Source organism: Amblyomma americanum, unplaced genomic scaffold (assembly GCF_052857255.1).
Source record: "Amblyomma americanum isolate KBUSLIRL-KWMA unplaced genomic scaffold, ASM5285725v1 scaffold_88, whole genome shotgun sequence".
NCBI classification, from domain to species: domain Eukaryota; kingdom Metazoa; phylum Arthropoda; class Arachnida; order Ixodida; family Ixodidae; genus Amblyomma; species Amblyomma americanum.
Window position 1 is genome coordinate 86,189 of NW_027526560.1, and position 22,231 is coordinate 108,419.

The 22,231-nt window shown below is 41.2% G+C and overlaps 1 protein-coding gene across 1 annotated transcript; it reads right to left on the reverse strand.

The window, feature by feature from the left end:
• Positions 1–18,722: 18,722 nt before the first annotated feature.
• On the reverse strand, positions 18,723–21,995 carry LOC144112398 (uncharacterized). The gene has a single exon (XM_077645240.1). The coding sequence runs from the start codon at positions 21,993–21,995 to the stop codon at positions 18,723–18,725; it is 3,273 nt and encodes a 1,090-aa protein (XP_077501366.1).
• Between the last annotated feature and the right edge of the window lie 236 nt (positions 21,996–22,231).

Below are 22,231 nucleotides of genomic sequence, written 5' to 3' on the forward strand. Positions count from 1 at the left end.
TACATGCTTTTCGCGCAGTTACAGGAGAAAAAGATTTGACTGGTATCACACAGACACTTGTAATCCCGATGCGTTCAGATTTAACTCGTTTCGGTCTAAAACAGCTTGTTTCGTTGTTTTAAGCAAGAATACATGCTTTTCGCGCAGTTACAGGAGAAAAAGTTTTAAAGCGTATCACACGGACACTTCTAAAAGCGATGTCTTCAGATCTAGCTCGCTTCGTTCTAAAACAGCTTGTGTCGTTGTGTTAAGCAAGAATACATGCTTTTCGCGCAGTTATAGGAGAAAAAAGTTTTGATTCGTATCATACAGACACTTGTAAACCGGATGTGTTCAGATCTAGCTCGTTTCGGTCTAAAACCGCTTGTTTCGTTGTTTTAGGCAAGAATACATGCTTTTCGCGCAGTTAATACAGAAAAAGTTTTGACGAGTATCACACGGACACTTGTAAAACCGATGTGTTCAGATTTAGCTCGTTTCGGTCTAAAACAGCTTGTTTCGTTGTATTAAGCAAGAATACATGCTTTTCGCGCAGTTACAATAGAGAAAAGTTTTGACGCGTATCACACGGACACTTCTAAAACCGGTGTTCAGATCTAGCTCGTTTCGGTCTAAAACAGCTTGTTTCGTTGTTTTAAGCAAGAGTACATGCTTTTCGCGCAGTTACAGGAGAAAACGTTTTGAAGCGTATCACAAGGACACTTGTAAAACCGGTGTCTTCAGATCTAGCTCGCTTCGTTCTAAAACAGCTTGTTTCGTTGTGTTAAGCAAGAATACATGCTTTTCGCGCAGTTATAGGAGAAAAAAGTTTTGAGTCGTATCACACAGACAGTTGTAAAACCGATGTGTTCAGATTTAACTCGTTTCGGTCTAAAACAGGTTGTTTCGTTGTTTTAAGCAAGAATACATGCTTTTCGCGCAGTTATAAGAGGAAAAGTTTTGACGCGTATCACAAGGACACTTGTAAACCGGTGTGTTCAGATTTAGCTCGTTTCGGTCTAAAACAGCTTGTTTCGTTGTATTAAGCACGAATACATGCTTTTCGCGCAGTTACAGGAGAAAAAGTTTTGACTCGGTATCACACGGACACTTGTAAAACCAGTGTCTTCAGATCTAGCTCGCTTCGTTCTAAAACAGCTTGTTTCGTTGTATTAAGCACGAATACATGCTTTTCGCGCAGTTATAAGAGAAAAAGTTTTGACTCGTATCACACAGACACTTGTAAAACTGATGTGTTCAGATTTAACTCGTTTCGGTCTAAAACAGGTTGTTTCGTTGTTTTAAGCACGACTACATGCTTTTCGCGCAGTTATAAGAGAAAAAGTTTTGACTCGTATCACACAGACACTTGTAAATCCGATGTGCTCAGATTAAACTCGTTTCGGTCTAAAACAGCTTGTTTCGTTGTTTTAAGCAAGAATACATGCTTTTCGCGCAGTTATAAGAGAAAAAGTTTTGACTCGTATCACACAGACACTTGTAAAACCGATGTCTTCAGATTTAGCTCGTTGCGGTCTAAAACAGCTTGTTTCGTTGTATTAAGCACGAATACATGATTTTCGTGCAGTTATAAGAGAAAAATTTTTGACTCGTATCACACAGACACTTGTAAAACCGATGTGTTCAGATTTAACTCGTTTCGGTCTAAAACAGGTTGTTTCGTTGTTTTAAGCAAGAATACATGCTTTTCGCGCAGTTACAGGAGAAAAAGATTTGACTCGTATCACACGGACACTTGTAAAACCGATGTCTTCAGATCTAGCTCGCTTCGTTCTAAAACAGCTTGTTTCGTTGTGTTAAGCAAGAATACATGCTTTTCGCGCAGTTATAGGAGAAAAAAGTTTTGATTCGTATCACACAGACACTTGTAAAACCGATGTGTTCAGATCTAGCTCGTTTCGGTCTAAAACAGCTTGTTTCGTTGTTTTAAGCAAGAATACATGCTTTTCGCGCAGTTATAAGAGAAAAAGTTTTGACTCGTATCACACAGACACTTGTAAAACCGATGTGTTCAGATTTAACTCGTTTCGGTCTAAAACAGCTTGTTTCGTTGTTTTAAGCAAGAATACATGCTTTTCGCGCAGTTACAGGAGAAAAAGTTTTGACGCGTATCACATGGACACTTGTAAAACCGATGTCTTCAGATTTAGCTCGTTTCGGTCTAAAACAGCTTGTTTCGTTGTATTAAGCACGAATACATGCTTTTCGCGCAGTTACAGGAGAAAAAGTTTTGACTCGTATCACACGTACACAGGTAAAACCAGTGTCTTCAGATCTAGCTCGCTTCGTTCTAAAACAGCTTGTTTCGTTGTATTAAGCACGAATACATGCTTTTCGCGCAGTTATAAGAGAAAAAGTTTTGACTCGTATCACACAGACACTTGTAAAACCGATGTGTTCAGATTTAACTCGTTTCGGTCTAAAACAGGTTGTTTCGTTGTTTTAAGCAAGAATACATGCTTTTCGCGCAGTTACAGGAGAAAAAGATTTGACTGGTATCACACAGACACTTGTAATCCCGATGTGTTCAGATTTAACTCGTTTCGGTATAAAACAGCTTGTTTCGTTGTTTTAAGCAAGAATACATGCTTTTCGCGCAGTTACAGGAGAAAAAGTTTTGAAGCGTATCACACGGACACTTCTAAAAGCGATGTCTTCAGATCTAGCTCGCTTCGTTCTAAAACAGCCTGTGTCGTTGTGTTAAGCAAGAATACATGCTTTTCGCGCAGTTATAGGAGAAAAAAGTTTTGATTCGTATCATACAGACACTTGTAAAACCGATGTGTTCAGATCTAGCTCGTTTCGGTCTAAAACCGCTTGTTTCGTTGTTTTAAGCAAGAATACATGCTTTTCGCGCAGTTAATACAGAAAACGTTTTGACGAGTATCACACGGACACTTGTAAAACCGATGTGTTCAGATTTAGCTCGTTCGGTCTAAAACAGCTTGTTTCGTTGTATTAAGCAAGAATACATGCTTTTCGCGCAGTTACAATAGAGAAAAGTTTTGACGCGTATCACACGGACACTTCTAAAACCGGTGTTCAGATCTAGCTCGTTTCGGTCTAAAACAGCTTGTTTCGTTGTTTTAAGCAAGAGTACATGCTTTTCGCGCAGTTACAGGAGAAAACGTTTTGAAGCGTATCACAAGGACACTTGTAAAACCGGTGTCTTCAGATCTAGCTCGCTTCTTTCTAAAACAGCTTGTTTCGTTGTGTTAAGCAAGAATACATGCTTTTCGCGCAGTTATAGGAGAAAAAAGTTTTGAGTCGTATCACACAGACAGTTGTAAAACCGATGTGTTCAGATTTAACTCGTTTTGGTCTGAAACAGGTTGTTTCGTTGTTTTAAGCAAGAATACATGCTTTTCGCGCAGTTATAAGAGGAAAAGTTTTGACGCGTATCACAAGGACACTTGTAAACCGGTGTGTTCAGATTTAAATTGTTTCGGTCTAAAACAGCTTGTTTCGTTGTATTAAGCACGAATACATGCTTTTCGCGCAGTTACAAGAGGAAAAGTTTTGACGCGTATCACACGGACACTTGTAAAACCGGTGTGTTCAGATTTAAATTGTTCCGGTCTAAAATAGCTTGTTTCGTTGTTTTCAGCAAGAATACATGCTTTTCGCGCAGATACAGGAGAAAAAGTTTTGACTCGTATCACACAGACACTGTAAAACCGATGTCTTCAGATTTAGCTCGTTTCGGTCTAAAACAGCTTGTTTCGTTGTATTAAGCACGAATACATGCTTTTCGCGCAGTTACAGGAGAAAAAGATTTGACTGGTATCACACAGACACTTGTAATCCCGATGCGTTCAGATTTAACTCGTTTCGGTCTAAAACAGCTTGTTTCGTTGTTTTAAGCAAGAATACATGCTTTTCGCGCAGTTACAGGAGAAAAAGTTTTGAAGCGTATCACACGGACACTTCTAAAAGCGATGTCTTCAGATCTAGCTCGCTTCGTTCTAAAACAGCTTGTGTCGTTGTGTTAAGCAAGAATACATGCTTTTCGCGCAGTTATAGGAGAAAAAAGTTTTGATTCGTATCATACAGACACTTGTAAACCGGATGTGTTCAGATCTAGCTCGTTTCGGTCTAAAACCGCTTGTTTCGTTGTTTTAGGCAAGAATACATGCTTTTCGCGCAGTTAATACAGAAAAAGTTTTGACGAGTATCACACGGACACTTGTAAAACCGATGTGTTCAGATTTAGCTCGTTTCGGTCTAAAACAGCTTGTTTCGTTGTATTAAGCAAGAATACATGCTTTTCGCGCAGTTACAATAGAGAAAAGTTTTGACGCGTATCACACGGACACATCTAAAACCGGTGTTCAGATCTAGCTCGTTTCGGTCTAAAACAGCTTGTTTCGTTGTTTTAAGCAAGAGTACATGCTTTTCGCGCAGTTACAGGAGAAAACGTTTTGAAGCGTATCACAAGGACACTTGTAAAACCGGTGTCTTCAGATCTAGCTCGCTTCGTTCTAAAACAGCTTGTTTCGTTGTGTTAAGCAAGAATACATGCTTTTCGCGCAGTTATAGGAGAAAAAAGTTTTGAGTCGTATCACACAGACAGTTGTAAAACCGATGTGTTCAGATTTAACTCGTTTCGGTCTAAAACAGGTTGTTTCGTTGTTTTAAGCAAGAATACATGCTTTTCGCGCAGTTATAAGAGGAAAAGTTTTGACGCGTATCACAAGGACACTTGTAAACCGGTGTGTTCAGATTTAGCTCGTTTCGGTCTAAAACAGCTTGTTTCGTTGTATTAAGCACGAATACATGCTTTTCGCGCAGTTACAGGAGAAAAAGTTTTGACTCGGTATCACACGGACACTTGTAAAACCAGTGTCTTCAGATCTAGCTCGCTTCGTTCTAAAACAGCTTGTTTCGTTGTATTAAGCACGAATACATGCTTTTCGCGCAGTTATAAGAGAAAAAGTTTTGACTCGTATCACAGAGACACTTGTAAAACTGATGTGTTCAGATTTAACTCGTTTCGGTCTAAAACAGGTTGTTTCGTTGTTTTAAGCAAGAATACATGCTTTTCGCGCAGTTACAGGAGAAAAAGTTTTGACTCGTATCACACAGACACTTGTAAATCCGATGTGCTCAGATTTAACTCGTTTCGGTCTAAAACAGCTTGTTTCGTTGTTTTAAGCACGAATACATGCTTTTCGCGCAGTTATAAGAGAAAAAGTTTTGACTCGTATCACACAGACACTTGTAAAACCGATGTGTTCAGATCTAGCTCGTTTCGGTCTAAAACAGCTTGTTTCGTTGTTTTAAGCAAGAATACATGCTTTTCGCGCAGTTATAAGAGAAAAAGTTTTGACTCGTATCACACAGACACTTGTAAAACCGATGTGTTCAGATTTAACTCGTTTCGGTCTAAAACAGCTTGTTTCGTTGTTTTAAGCAAGAATACATGCTTTTCGCGCAGTTACAGGAGAAAAAGTTTTGACGCGTATCACATGGACACTTGTAAAACCGATGTCTTCAGATTTAGCTCGTTTCGGTCTAAAACAGCTTGTTTCGTTGTATTAAGCACGAATACATGCTTTTCGCGCAGTTACAGGAGAAAAAGTTTTGACTCGTATCACACGTACACAGGTAAAACCAGTGTCTTCAGATCTAGCTCGCTTCGTTCTAAAACAGCTTGTTTCGTTGTATTAAGCACGAATACATGCTTTTCGCGCAGTTATAAGAGAAAAAGTTTTGACTCGTATCAGACAGACACTTGTAACCGATGTGTTCAGATTTAACTCGTTTCGGTCTAAAACAGGTTGTTTCGTTGTTTTAAGCAAGAATACATGCTTTTCGCGCAGTTACAGGAGAAAAAGATTTGACTGGTATCACACAGACACTTGTAATCCCGATGTGTTCAGATTTAACTCGTTTCGGTATAAAACAGCTTGTTTCGTTGTTTTAAGCAAGAATACATGCTTTTCGCGCAGTTACAGGAGAAAAAGTTTTGAAGCGTATCACACGGACACTTCTAAAAGCGATGTCTTCAGATCTAGCTCGCTTCGTTCTAAAACAGCTTGTGTCGTTGTGTTAAGCAAGAATACATGCTTTTCGCGCAGTTATAGGAGAAAAAAGTTTTGATTCGTATCATACAGACACTTGTAAAACCGATGTGTTCAGATCTAGCTCGTTTCGGTCTAAAACCGCTTGTTTCGTTGTTTTAAGCAAGAATACATGCTTTTCGCGCAGTTAATACAGAAAAAGTTTTGACGAGTATCACACGGACACTTGTAAAACCGATGTGTTCAGATTTAGCTCGTTCGGTGTAAAACAGCTTGTTTCGTTGTATTAAGCAAGAATACATGCTTTTCGCGCAGTTACAATAGAGAAAAGTTTTGACGCGTATCACACGGACACTTCTAAAACCGGTGTTCAGATCTAGCTCGTTTCGGTCTAAAACAGCTTGTTTCGTTGTTTTAAGCAAGAGTACATGCTTTTCGCGCAGTTACAGGAGAAAACGTTTTGAAGCGTATCACAAGGACACTTGTAAAACCGGTGTCTTCAGATCTAGCTCGCTTCTTTCTAAAACAGCTTGTTTCGTTGTGTTAAGCAAGAATACATGCTTTTCGCGCAGTTATAGGAGAAAAAAGTTTTGAGTCGTATCACACAGACAGTTGTAAAACCGATGTGTTCAGATTTAACTCGTTTCGGTCTGAAACAGGTTGTTTCGTTGTTTTAAGCAAGAATACATGCTTTTCGCGCAGTTATAAGAGGAAAAGTTTTGACGCGTATCACAAGGACACTTGTAAACCGGTGTGTTCAGATTTAAATTGTTTCGGTCTAAAAGAGCTTGTTTCGTTGTATTAAGCACGAATACATGCTTTTCGCGCAGTTACAAGAGGAAAAGTTTTGACGCGTATCACAAGGACACTTGTAAAACCGGTGTGTTCAGATTTAAATTGTTCCGGTCTAAAATAGCTTGTTTCGTTGTTTTAAGCAAGAATACATGGTTTTCGCGCAGTTATAGGAGAAAAAGATTTGACGCGTATCACAAGGACACTTGTAAAACCGATGTGTTCAGATTTAACTCGTTTCGGTCTAAAACAGCTTGTTTCGTTGTTTTAAGCAAGAATACATGCTTTTCGCGCAGTTACAGGAGAAAAAGTTTTGACGCGTATCACATGGACACTTGTAAAACCGATGTCTTCAGATTTAGCTCGCTTCGGTCTAAAACAGCTTGTTTCGTTGTATTAAGCACGAATACATGCTTTTCGCGCAGTTACAGGAGAAAAAGTTTTGACTCGTATCACACGGACACTTGTAAAACCAGTGTCTTCAGATCTAGCTCGCTTCGTTCTAAAACAGCTTGTTTCGTTGTATTAAGCACGAATACATGCTTTTCGCGCAGTTATAAGAGAAAAAGTTTTGACTCGTATCACACAGACACTTGTAAAACTGATGTGTTCAGATTTAACTCGTTTCGGTCTAAAACAGGTTGTTTCGTTGTTTTAAGCAAGAATCCATGCTTTTCGCGCAGTTACAGGAGAAAAAGTTTTGACTCGTATCACACAGACACCTGTAAATCCGATGTGCTCAGATTTAACTCGTTTCGGTCTAAAACAGCTTGTTTCGTTGTTTTAAGCAAGAATACATGCTTTTCGCGCAGTTATAAGAGAAAAAGTTTTGGCTCGTATCACACAGACACTTGTAAAACCGATGTCTTCAGATTTAGCTCGTTGCGGTCTAAAACAGCTTGTTTCGTTGTATTAAGCACGAATACATGATTTTCGTGCAGTTATAAGAGAAAAATTTTTGACTCGTATCACACAGACACTTGTAAAACCGATGTGTTCAGATTTAACTCGTTTCGGTGTAAAACAGGTTGTTTCGTTGTTTTAAGCAAGAATACATGCTTTTCGCGCAGTTACAGGAGAAAAAGATTTGACTCGTATCACACGGACACTTGTAAAACCGATGTCTTCAGATCTAGCTCGCTTCGTTCTAAAACAGCTTGTTTCGTTGTGTTAAGCAAGAATACATGCTTTTCGCGCAGTTATAGGAGAAAAAAGTTTTGATTCGTATCACACAGACACTTGTAAAACCGATGTGTTCAGATCTAGCTCGTTTCGGTCTAAAACAGCTTGTTTCGTTGTTTTAAGCAAGAATACATGCTTTTCGCGCAGTTATAAGAGAAAAAGTTTTGACTCGTATCACACAGACACTTGTAAAACCGATGTGTTCAGATTTAACTCGTTTCGGTCTAAAACAGCTTGTTTCGTTGTTTTAAGCAAGAATACATGCTTTTCGCGCAGTTACAGGAGAAAAAGTTTTGACGCGTATCACATGGACACTTGTAAAACCGATGTCTTCAGATTTAGCTCGTTTCGGTGTAAAACAGCTTGTTTCGTTGTATTAAGCACGAATACATGCTTTTCGCGCAGTTACAGGAGAAAAAGTTTTGACTCGTATCACACGTACACTTGTAAAACCAGTGTCTTCAGATCTAGCTCGCTTCGTTCTAAAACAGCTTGTTTCGTTGTATTAAGCACGAATACATGCTTTTCGCGCAGTTATAAGAGAAAAAGTTTTGACTCTTATCACACAGACACTTGTAAAACCGATGTCTTCAGATTTAGCTCGTTGCTGTCTAAAACAGCTTGTTTCGTTGTATTAAGCACGAATACATGATTTTCGCGCAGTTATAAGAGAAAAATTTTTGACTCGTATCACACAGACACTTGTAAAACCGATGTGTTCAGATTTAACTTGTTTCGGTCTAAAACAGGTTGTTTCGTTGTTTTAAGCAAGAATACATGCTTTTCGCGCAGTTACAGGAGAAAAAGATTTGACGTATCACACGGACACTTGTAAAACCGATGTCTTCAGATCTAGCTCGCTTCGTTCTAAAACAGCTTGTTTCGTTGTGTTAAGCAAGAATACATGCTTTTCGCGCAGTTATAGGAGAAAAAAGTTTTGATTCGTATCACACAGACACTTGTAAAACCGATGTGTTCAGATCTAGCTCGTTTCGGTCTAAAACAGCTTGTTTCGTTGTTTTAAGCAAGAATACATGCTTTTCGCGCAGTTATAAGAGAAAAAGTTTTGACTCGTATCACACAGACACTTGTAAAACCGATGTGTTCAGATTTAACTCGTTTCGGTCTAAAACAGGTTGTTTCGTTGTTTTAAGCAAGATTACGTGCTTTTCGCGCAGTTACAGGAGAAAAAGTTTTGACTCGTATCACACAGACACTTGTAAAACCGATGTGTTCAGATTTAACTCGTTTCGGTCTAAAACAGGTTGTTTCGTTGCTTTAAGCACGAATACATGCTTTTCGCGCAGTTATAAGAGAAAAAGTTTTGACTCGTATCACACAGACACTTGTAAATCCGATGTGCTCAGATTAAACTCGTTTCGGTCTAAAACAGCTTGTTTCGTTGTTTTAAGCAAGAATACATGCTTTTCGCGCAGTTATAAGAGAAAAAGTTTTGACTCGTATCACACAGACACTTGTAAAACCGATGTCTTCAGATTTAGCTCGTTGCGGTCTAAAACAGCTTGTTTCGTTGTATTAAGCACGAATACATGATTTTCGTGCAGTTATAAGAGAAAAATTTTTGACTCGTATCACACAGACACTTGTAAAACCGATTGTGTTCAGATTTAACTCGTTTCGGTCTAAAACAGGTTGTTTCGTTGTTTTAAGCGAGAATACATGCTTTTCGCGCAGTACCGAGGAGAAAAAGATTTGACTCGTATCACACGGACACTTGTAAAACCGATGTCTTCAGATCTAGCTCGCTTCGTTCTAAAACAGCTTGTTTCGTTGTGTTAAGCAAGAATACATGCTTTTCGCGCAGTTTATAGGAGAAAAAAGTTTTGATTCGTATCACACAGACACTTGTAAAACCGATGTGTTCAGATCTAGCTCGTTTCGGTCTAAAACAGCTTGTTTCGTTGTTTTAAGCAAGAATACATGCTTTTCGCGCAGTTATAAGAGAAAAAGTTTTGACTCGTATCACACAGACACTTGTAAAACCGATGTGTTCAGATTTAACTCGTTTCGGTCTAAAACAGCTTGTTTCGTTGTTTTAAGCAAGAATACATGCTTTTCGCGCAGTTACAGGAGAAAAAGTTTTGACGCGTATCACATGGACACTTGTAAAACCGATGTCTTCAGATTTACCTCGTTTCGGTGTAAAACAGGTTGTTTCGTTGCTTTAAGCACGAATACATGCTTTTCGCGCAGTTATAAGAGAAAAAGTTTTGACTCGTATCACACAGACACTTGTAAATCCGATGTGCTCAGATTAAACTCGTTTCGGTCTAAAACAGCTTGTTTCGTTGTTTTAAGCAAGAATACATGCTTTTCGCGCAGTTATAAGAGAAAAAGTTTTGACTCGTATCACACAGACACTTGTAAAACCGATGTCTTCAGATTTAGCTCGTTGCGGTCTAAAACAGCTTGTTTCGTTGTATTAAGCACGAATACATGATTTTCGTGCAGTTATAAGAGAAAAATTTTTGACTCGTATCACACAGACACTTGTAAAACCGATGTGTTCAGATTTAACTCGTTTCGGTCTAAAACAGGTTGTTTCGTTGTTTTAAGCAAGAATACATGCTTTTCGCGCAGTACCAGGAGAAAAAGATTTGACTCGTATCACACGGACACTTGTAAAACCGATGTCTTCAGATCTAGCTCGCTTCGTTCTAAAACAGCTTGTTTCGTTGTGTTAAGCAAGAATACATGCTTTTCGCGCAGTTATAGGAGAAAAAAGTTTTGATTCGTATCACACAGACACTTGTAAAACCGATGTGTTCAGATCTAGCTCGTTTCGGTCTAAAACAGCTTGTTTCGTTGTTTTAAGCAAGAATACATGCTTTTCGCGCAGTTATAAGAGAAAAAGTTTTGACTCGTATCACACAGACACTTGTAAAACCGATGTGTTCAGATTTAACTCGTTTCGGTCTAAAACAGCTTGTTTCGTTGTTTTAAGCAAGAATACATGCTTTTCGCGCAGTTACAGGAGAAAAAGTTTTGACGCGTATCACATGGACACTTGTAAAACCGATGTCTTCAGATTTAGCTCGTTTCGGTCTAAAACAGCTTGTTTCGTTGTATTAAGCACGAATACATGCTTTTCGCGCAGTTACAGGAGAATAAGTTTTGACTCGTATCACACGTACACAGGTAAAACCAGTGTCTTCAGATCTAGCTCGCTTCGTTCTAAAACAGCTTGTTTCGTTGTATTAAGCACGAATACATGCTTTTCGCGCAGTTATAAGAGAAAAAGTTTTGACTCGTATCACACAGACACTTGTAAAACCGATGTGTTCAGATTTAACTCGTTTCGGTCTAAAACAGGTTGTTTCGTTGTTTTAAGCAAGAATACATGCTTTTCGCGCAGTTACAGGAGAAAAAGATTTGACTGGTATCACACAGACACTTGTAATCTCGATGTGTTCAGATTTAACTCGTTTCGGTATAAAACAGCTTGTTTCGTTGTTTTAAGCAAGAATACATGCTTTTCGCGCAGTTACAGGAGAAAAAGTTTTGAAGCGTATCACACGGACACTTCTAAAAGCGATGTCTTCAGATCTAGCTCGCTTCGTTCTAAAACAGCTTGTGTCGTTGTGTTAAGCAAGAATACATGCTTTTCGCGCAGTTATAGGAGAAAAAAGTTTTGATTCGTATCATACAGACACTTGTAAAACCGATGTGTTCAGATCTAGCTCGTTTCGGTCTAAAACCGCTTGTTTCGTTGTTTTAAGCAAGAATACATGCTTTTCGCGCAGTTAATACAGAAAACGTTTTGACGAGTATCACACGGACACTTGTAAAACCGATGTGTTCAGATTTAGCTCGTTCGGTCTAAAACAGCTTGTTTCGTTGTATTAAGCAAGAATACATGCTTTTCGCGCAGTTACAATAGAGAAAAGTTTTGACGCGTATCACACGGACACTTCTAAAACCGGTGTTCAGATCTAGCTCGTTTCGGTCTAAAACAGCTTGTTTCGTTGTTTTAAGCAAGAGTACATGCTTTTCGCGCAGTTACAGGAGAAAACGTTTTGAAGCGTATCACAAGGACACTTGTAAAACCGGTGTCTTCAGATCTAGCTCGCTTCTTTCTAAAACAGCTTGTTTCGTTGTGTTAAGCAAGAAAACATGCTTTTCGCGCAGTTATAGGAGAAAAAAGTTTTGAGTCGTATCACACAGACAGTTGTAAAACCGATGTGTTCAGATTTAACTCGTTTCGGTCTGAAACAGGTTGTTTCGTTGTTTTAAGCAAGAATACATGCTTTTCGCGCAGTTATAAGAGGAAAAGTTTTGACGCGTATCACAAGGACACTTGTAAACCGGTGTGTTCAGATTTAAATTGTTTCGGTCTAAAACAGCTTGTTTCGTTGTATTAAGCACGAATACATGCTTTTCGCGCAGTTACAAGAGGAAAAGTTTTGACGCGTATCACAAGGACACTTGTAAAACCGGTGTGTTCAGATTTAAATTGTTCCGGTCTAAAATAGCTTGTTTCGTTGTTTTAAGCAAGAATACATGGTTTTCGCGCAGTTATAGGAGAAAAAGATTTGACGCGTATCACACGGACACTTGTAAAACCGATGTGTTCAGATTTAACTCGTTTCGGTCTAAAACAGCTTGTTTCGTTGTTTTAAGCAAGAATACATGCTTTTCGCGCAGTTACAGGAGAAAAAGTTTTGACGCGTATCACATGGACACTTGTAAAACCGATGTCTTCAGATTTAGCTCGCTTCGGTCTAAAACAGCTTGTTTCGTTGTATTAAGCACGAATACATGCTTTTCGCGCAGTTACAGGAGAAAAAGTTTTGACTCGTATCACACGAACACTTGTAAAACCAGTGTCTTCAGATCTAGCTCGCTTCGTTCTAAAACAGCTTGTTTCGTTGTATTAAGCACGAATACATGCTTTTCGCGCAGTTATAAGAGAAAAAGTTTTGACTCGTATCACACAGACACTTGTAAAACTGATGTGTTCAGATTTAACTCGTTTCGGTCTAAAACGGGTTGTTTCGTTGTTTTAAGCAAGAATCCATGCTTTTCGCGCAGTTACAGGAGAAAAAGTTTTGACTCGTATCACACAGACACTTGTAAATCCGATGTGCTCAGATTTAACTCGTTTCGGTCTAAAACAGCTTGTTTCGTTGTTTTAAGCAAGAATACATGCTTTTCGCGCAGTTATAAGAGAAAAAGTTTTGGCTCGTATCACACAGACACTTGTAAAACCGATGTCTTCAGATTTAGCTCGTTGCGGTCTAAAACAGCTTGTTTCGTTGTATTAAGCACGAATACATGATTTTCGTGCAGTTATAAGAGAAAAATTTTTGACTCGTATCACACAGACACTTGTAAAACCGATGTGTTCAGATTTAACTCGTTTCGGTGTAAAACAGGTTGTTTCGTTGTTTTAAGCAAGAATACATGCTTTTCGCGCAGTTACAGGAGAAAAAGATTTGACTCGTATCACACGGACACTTGTAAAACCGATGTCTTCAGATCTAGCTCGCTTCGTTCTAAAACAGCTTGTTTCGTTGTGTTAAGCAAGAATACATGCTTTTCGCGCAGTTATAGGAGAAAAAAGTTTTGATTCGTATCACACAGACACTTGTAAAACCGATGTGTTCAGATCTAGCTCGTTTCGGTCTAAAACAGCTTGTTTCGTTGTTTTAAGCAAGAATACATGCTTTTCGCGCAGTTATAAGAGAAAAAGTTTTGACTCGTATCACACAGACACTTGTAAAACCGATGTGTTCAGATTTAACTCGTTTCGGTCTAAAACAGCTTGTTTCGTTGTTTTAAGCAAGAATACATGCTTTTCGCGCAGTTACAGGAGAAAAAGTTTTGACGCGTATCACATGGACACTTGTAAAACCGATGTCTTCAGATTTAGCTCGTTTCGGTCTAAAACAGCTTGTTTCGTTGTATTAAGCACGAATACATGCTTTTCGCGCAGTTACAGGAGAATAAGTTTTGACTCGTATCACACGTACACAGGTAAAACCAGTGTCTTCAGATCTAGCTCGCTTCGTTCTAAAACAGCTTGTTTCGTTGTATTAAGCACGAATACATGCTTTTCGCGCAGTTATAAGAGAAAAAGTTTTGACTCGTATCACACAGACACTTGTAAAACCGATGTGTTCAGATTTAACTCGTTTCGGTCTAAAACAGGTTGTTTCGTTGTTTTAAGCAAGAATACATGCTTTTCGCGCAGTTACAGGAGAAAAAGATTTGACTGGTATCACACAGACACTTGTAATCTCGATGTGTTCAGATTTAACTCGTTTCGGTATAAAACAGCTTGTTTCGTTGTTTTAAGCAAGAATACATGCTTTTCGCGCAGTTACAGGAGAAAAAGTTTTGAAGCGTATCACACGGACACTTCTAAAAGCGATGTCTTCAGATCTAGCTCGCTTCGTTCTAAAACAGCTTGTGTCGTTGTGTTAAGCAAGAATACATGCTTTTCGCGCAGTTATAGGAGAAAAAAGTTTTGATTCGTATCATACAGACACTTGTAAAACCGATGTGTTCAGATCTAGCTCGTTTCGGTCTAAAACCGCTTGTTTCGTTGTTTTAAGCAAGAATACATGCTTTTCGCGCAGTTAATACAGAAAACGTTTTGACGAGTATCACACGGACACTTGTAAAACCGATGTGTTCAGATTTAGCTCGTTCGGTCTAAAACAGCTTGTTTCGTTGTATTAAGCAAGAATACATGCTTTTCGCGCAGTTACAATAGAGAAAAGTTTTGACGCGTATCACACGGACACTTCTAAAACCGGTGTTCAGATCTAGCTCGTTTCGGTCTAAAACAGCTTGTTTCGTTGTTTTAAGCAAGAGTACATGCTTTTCGCGCAGTTACAGGAGAAAACGTTTTGAAGCGTATCACAAGGACACTTGTAAAACCGGTGTCTTCAGATCTAGCTCGCTTCTTTCTAAAACAGCTTGTTTCGTTGTGTTAAGCAAGAAAACATGCTTTTCGCGCAGTTATAGGAGAAAAAAGTTTTGAGTCGTATCACACAGACAGTTGTAAAACCGATGTGTTCAGATTTAACTCGTTTCGGTCTGAAACAGGTTGTTTCGTTGTTTTAAGCAAGAATACATGCTTTTCGCGCAGTTATAAGAGGAAAAGTTTTGACGCGTATCACAAGGACACTTGTAAACCGGTGTGTTCAGATTTAAATTGTTTCGGTCTAAAACAGCTTGTTTCGTTGTATTAAGCACGAATACATGCTTTTCGCGCAGTTACAAGAGGAAAAGTTTTGACGCGTATCACAAGGACACTTGTAAAACCGGTGTGTTCAGATTTAAATTGTTCCGGTCTAAAATAGCTTGTTTCGTTGTTTTAAGCAAGAATACATGGTTTTCGCGCAGTTATAGGAGAAAAAGATTTGACGCGTATCACACGGACACTTGTAAAACCGATGTGTTCAGATTTAACTCGTTTCGGTCTAAAACAGCTTGTTTCGTTGTTTTAAGCAAGAATACATGCTTTTCGCGCAGTTACAGGAGAAAAAGTTTTGACGCGTATCACATGGACACTTGTAAAACCGATGTCTTCAGATTTAGCTCGCTTCGGTCTAAAACAGCTTGTTTCGTTGTATTAAGCACGAATACATGCTTTTCGCGCAGTTACAGGAGAAAAAGTTTTGACTCGTATCACACGAACACTTGTAAAACCAGTGTCTTCAGATCTAGCTCGCTTCGTTCTAAAACAGCTTGTTTCGTTGTATTAAGCACGAATACATGCTTTTCGCGCAGTTATAAGAGAAAAAGTTTTGACTCGTATCACACAGACACTTGTAAAACTGATGTGTTCAGATTTAACTCGTTTCGGTCTAAAACGGGTTGTTTCGTTGTTTTAAGCAAGAATCCATGCTTTTCGCGCAGTTACAGGAGAAAAAGTTTTGACTCGTATCACACAGACACTTGTAAATCCGATGTGCTCAGATTTAACTCGTTTCGGTCTAAAACAGCTTGTTTCGTTGTTTTAAGCAAGAATACATGCTTTTCGCGCAGTTATAAGAGAAAAAGTTTTGGCTCGTATCACACAGACACTTGTAAAACCGATGTCTTCAGATTTAGCTCGTTGCGGTCTAAAACAGCTTGTTTCGTTGTATTAAGCACGAATACATGATTTTCGTGCAGTTATAAGAGAAAAAGTTTTGACTCGTATCACACAGACACTTGTAAAACCGATGTGTTCAGATTTAACTCGTTTCGGTGTAAAACAGGTTGTTTCGTTGTTTTAAGCAAGAATACATGCTTTTCGCGCAGTTACAGGAGAAAAAGATTTGACTCGTATCACACGGACACTTGTAAAACCGATGTCTTCAGATCTAGCTCGCTTCGTTCTAAAACAGCTTGTTTCGTTGTGTTAAGCAAGAATACATGCTTTTCGCGCAGTTATAGGAGAAAAAAGTTTTGATTCGTATCACACAGACACTTGTAAAACCGATGTGTTCAGATCTAGCTCGTTTCGGTCTAAAACAGCTTGTTTCGTTGTTTTAAGCAAGAATACATGCTTTTCGCGCAGTTATAAGAGAAAAAGGTTTGACTCGTATCACACACACACTTGTAAAACCGATGTGTTCAGATTTAACTCGTTTCGGTCTAAAACAGCTTGTTTCGTTGTTTTAAGCAAGAATACATGCTTTTCGCGCAGTTACAGGAGAAAAAGTTTTGACGCGTATCACATGGACACTTGTAAAACCGATGTCTTCAGATTTAGCTCGTTTCGGTGTAAAACAGCTTGTTTCGTTGTATTAAGCACGAATACATGCTTTTCGCGCAGTTACAGGAGAAAAAGTTTTGACTCGTATCACACGTACACTTGTAAAACCAGTGTCTTCAGATCTAGCTCGCTTCGTTCTAAAACAGCTTGTTTCGTTGTATTAAGCACGAATACATGCTTTTCGCGCAGTTATAAGAGAAAAAGTTTTGACTCTTATCACACAGACACTTGTAAAACCGATGTCTTCAGATTTAGCTCGTTGCTGTCTAAAACAGCTTGTTTCGTTGTGTTAAGCACGAATACATGATTTTCGCGCAGTTATAAGAGAAAAATTTTTGACTCGTATCACACAGACACTTGTAAAACCGATGTGTTCAGATTTAACTTGTTTCGGTCTAAAACAGGTTGTTTCGTTGTTTTAAGCAAGAATACATGCTTTTCGCGCAGTTACAGGAGAAAAAGATTTGACGTATCACACGGACACTTGTAAAACCGATGTCTTCAGATCTAGCTCGCTTCGTTCTAAAACAGCTTGTTTCGTTGTGTTAAGCAAGAATACATGCTTTTCGCGCAGTTATAGGAGAAAAAAGTTTTGATTCGTATCACACAGACACTTGTAAAACCGATGTGTTCAGATCTAGCTCGTTTCGGTCTAAAACAGCTTGTTTCGTTGTTTTAAGCAAGAATACATGCTTTTCGCGCAGTTATAAGAGAAAAAGTTTTGACTCGTATCACACAGACACTTGTAAAACCGATGTGTTCAGATTTAACTCGTTTCGGTCTAAAACAGGTTGTTTCGTTGTTTTAAGCAAGATTACGTGCTTTTCGCGCAGTTACAGGAGAAAAAGTTTTGACTCGTATCACACAGACACTTGTAAAACCGATGTGTTCAGATTTAACTCGTTTCGGTCTAAAACAGGTTGTTTCGTTGCTTTAAGCAAGATTACATGCTTTTCTAAAACCGATGTGTTCAGATTTAACTCGTTTCGGTCTAAAACAGGTTGTTTCGTTGTTTTAAGCAAGAATACATGCTTTTCGCGCAGTTACAGGAGAAAAAGTTTTGACTCGTATGTCACTATCTGTCGAGAACGTGAGTCAGAACCAGAGAGGTGTACGTCTCCAAAAACAAGATTTAATCAAACAATGCACATCAACTGCAAAACTGAATAATAAAATGGTGGTTTACATCACATCGATAAGCATGCACAAATCAGTCAGAGTTTCCACGCGCAGGTGGTGGTAAGAATAACGCCAAATAGTTCTAATTAGAGTCTTTTGAGTCAATGTAGAATAATGAAAACAGTCCAATCGGTACTCAAAGTGGTTGGTGGTGAGGAATGTCGCCAGAGGAGACCTCGCCGGGGCCTCCGGAGCGTAGCCGAAGGAGCGTCTCGACGGTCCGGATCGTTGCCGGGGTTGCGTCGGCCCAGGAGGGCAGCCTCGGTGCGTGTTTCCTACACCGGCGTCAAAGCTCGAGTCCCTTTGTCTCCACTCGGGGCGGCCGCACGGAGGGGATGCCGTTGCATACCGTTGTCCTCTCCCCGCGGGTGCGTTGCGCCCATGTATCTTCGCGGCCGTGGATTCGCACGCACTCGCGGTCTCCGGAGCTGTGCGCCCACGCCGTCTGCTTTTCCTCCGTCTTCACGTAAACGATTATTGCTTCCGCGCAGACGCGCGCACTTTGCACCGTCTGCTCCGTTCCATCCCCGTGTCTATGTCGGTTTCGTCCGCTGCGTGCCGTGGTTTCTTTGGCGGTTTGACTTCTTGCCGCGGCGTCTTGCACTCACTCGTGACAAGTACCCCCCCATTTAAGAGTTTTCCCACGGGGAAAACTGCTCACTCGCGTAATATGCACAAACACGGACACACAAAAGTCACAGGAAACCGCACTGTTCATACAATATACACACAAAGCATAGCAAAGCACGTACACACATCGATATTTCTTTTCTGCGGGTACACAAGCATGCCACACACGCTGAAAGCCAACCCTAGTTCAGCCTACTAAGGAAGTCTGCTCCCAAGTTTTCTCTCCCTTTTATGTATTCGACATGAAACTCGTACTCCTGGAGAGTTAAACTCCATCTCATCAATCTTCCGTTCGACGATTTGGTTTTTGTCAGGCACTGTAGGGGCTGGTGATCTGTTTGCACTCTAAAATGCGTTTCATACAGGTACAAATGAAACTTCTTTATTGCCCACACAAGTGCTAAACACTCCTTTTCTACAGTCGAGTAGTTTTGTTCGCATAAGCTAAGCTTCTTGCTAGCATAAGCCACAGGGTGAAGTATGCCATCTTCCTCCTGCATCAGCACTGCGCCCAGAGCTGTCCCTGATGCGTCTGTGCGTAAAACAAATTGCTTGTTGACATTAGGGGCCAGCAAGACGGGCGGTTGCGCCATGCTTTCTTTCAGTTTGTTGAATGCTTCCTGTTGCCGGTCACTCCAGTTTACTGTATTTGGCGCCCCTTTCTTTGTCGTCTCTACCAGTGGGAGAGCCATGTCTGCATAATGCGGAATGAATTCCCTGTAGAATCCAGTCAACCCCAAAAAGGACTGCACCTGTTTCTTGGTGGTTGGCCTTGGTGCCGCCTGTATTTTTTCTACAATATCGGGCTTCGTCGCTATCCGCCCCATCCCTATCTCGTGTCCGAGAAAGGACACAGATTCAAATCCGACCTCGCACTTTGTGGGCTTCACCGTCAGGTTTGCCTCACGAAGTCTCTCAAACAGGGTTTCGAGTGCCATCAAATGTTCCTCCCAAGTGTCTGTGGCAACCAGAATGTCGTCTATGTAGTGGTGCACCTGGTGAAGACCGCCCAGTACCTGTCTCATTAGCTTTGTGAACGTGGCCGCTGCAGTCTTCAGGCCAAATGGCATGAATCGAAACTGAAATAGGCCGTTAGCAGATGAAAAGGCTGTTTTTTCTTTGGAACTTTCTTCCATAGGTATCTGCCAATACCCTTTCGCGAGGTCGAACTTCGAGAAATATTTCTTTTGTGCGACGCTCGCAAACACCACATCGATTCTTGGAATGGGCTCGCTGTCAGGGATTAAGACGCTGTTGAGCCGCCTGAAATCGACACATAGTCGATTGGAGCCATCTGTGTTCTTGACGACTATGAGGGGTGAGTTATAGGCGGACTCCGTGCGCTCAATTATGCCCAGTCTAAGCATTTCCTCTACTTCTTTCTCAACTGATTTATGTGCTATCAGTGGCAAAGGGTACTGCCTGACGTGTACGGGCTGCTCGGTGGTCAGGCGCAGCTTGCACGCAATAATCTTCGTCTTTCCGGGCAGGTCTGAGAAAACAGTGCCGTACCGCTTGAGGAGACACTTGAGTTGCGCCGTCTGTCCTGCATCTAGGGTGGGGTTAAGCACCACGTCCTCTGGTCCCATTGTCTTCCTTGAATTGAAAGTGGGCACTTCCCCTGCATCCGACTCCTCACTGATGACCATGCAGGAGATCATCTGGTCGGCATTAGCAGTCCTCTCTTCATATCTCTTGAGCATATTTATGTGGAAGATCTTCTTCTTTCCGCTCACTAGCAGCTCGTAGTCTACTTCATTCTTCTTTCCTGTTACTGGAAATGGACCCTTCCACTGCATAGTGAGCTTGTTCTTCTCACTCGGCAGCAGAATCAAGGCCCTTTCTCCTGGCCTCAGCTGTCGATTCACCGACTTTCGGTTATAAAATTTCTTGTACCTCTCCTTGGAAGCATCAAGGTTGCGGTGTGCAATCTCGCAGGTTTCCTCCAACCTCTCTCTCAGTTCCAGCACGTAAGTGTACGTGGTCTTCTGATCGGTTTCCAATTTGTTATTTGACCAAAGCTCTCGAAGGATGGTAAGTGGTCCTCTGACGGCTCTACCGTACAACATTTCAAACGGCGAAAAGCCCAGACTTGACTGCGGGACTTCGCGATATGCAAATAGCAGTGCTGGGAGGTAACGATCCCAATCAGCGGGTCTTTCTTGGCACATTTTTTTCATCATGTGCTTGATTGTCCCGTTGAAGCGTTCAACCAAGCCATTACACATCGGGTGGTATGGGGTTGTCAGCAACTGCTTCAATGACATGAGTCGACTAACTTCTTTCATCAGGTCTGATGTGAAATTTGATCCCCGGTCTGTGAGCATTTCTTTCGGCACTCCGTAGCGCGAGAACATCTCTAGGAGCGCTTCTGCGACTTCAGTTGTGTCAATAGTTTTGAGCGCAATGGCATCTGGGTACCTTGTCGCCACGTCTACCAGTGTGATGACGTAGCGATTTCCTTTTTTCGAGGAGGGGGTTATAGGTCCAATGATATCGACTGCCACTCTCTGGAATGGGATTTCAATGGTAGGCATAGTTCCAAGTGGCGCTTTCCCGACTTTTCCTTTCGGTATCGTCCTTTGGCATATGTCGCATGATCTGACATACCGCTTCACGTCGCTTTGGACGCCTGGCCAGTAGAATTCCTCATTTATTCTGTTGCCCGTGTTCTTCGCACCTTGGTGGCCAGCCATTATCGAATCATGGCCTAGACACATGACAGCTGGGCGCAATTCTTTCGGTATCACCAACTGCAGGACTTCCCTTCCTGAACTGAAGGTACATTTCCTGTACAACAGGCCGTCTTGGACGAGAAACTGAAATGTAGTTCGGCATTTCTTTCTTCTTAGGATTTCCCCTACCTTCTTGAAACAATCCGCAAGTGAAGAGTCGTTTCTCTGCTCCTGCGCTAAACTCTCGGGAGTCACTTTCAGGAGCTCCGCCGCAGGTACTTTCAGTTTGGCTGTCTTTCCCTGCGCTGCTTTTCCTGCTCTGGTCTGTACAGCTGACGAAATCATGGGTGTTTCGTCCCTTTTTCCTTCCGCGGGCTCTAAACCGCCGTTGCCTTCGCGCGGAACTACGTTCGCACGGGTCATTACAAGTGTTTCCTCTTCACTTCTCCCCTCCGGGCCTGCGCCTTGTTCCATACTGGGCTTCCAATCGGCATCGGGATCGTCAACCTTTCTTACGCCCGTGATGTTTCCCAGCACCAAGTCATACAGGGGCTCATCTAGGCATTTTACCACGACTGGTCCCGAGTAGTACGGGGTAGAAATGCAAATCATTGCCTCCGGGAGGTAGCGAACCGTGCTGTCAACCAGCAAGACTGACGCCAGCCGACCAGTAAGCTCCTTTTTTCCAACCAGGCTCCTTCTAACTAGGTCCGTGTTTGTGCCACTGTCTCTCAACACGGTGATGCGCTGGCCATGAATTTCGCCCTCGACTACAGGCATCGCCAGCTCGCCGACAGAGCTGCGTGCCTGGCTGTTTGACCTTCCGTCATCTCACGTCCGGCCTTTGTGTCCGTCTTTCGGGTATCCTCCGGGCTCATGTCACCTTTTCTGGGATGAACGACACACGCGGCCTTCTCTTGCGTCGGAAATCGGCATTCCTCTGCTCGGTGGCCTCTCTTGCTGCAGTTTTGGCAGATTAACTGTGCCTGCCCTCTGCTTCCTCCAACCCTGCAGTC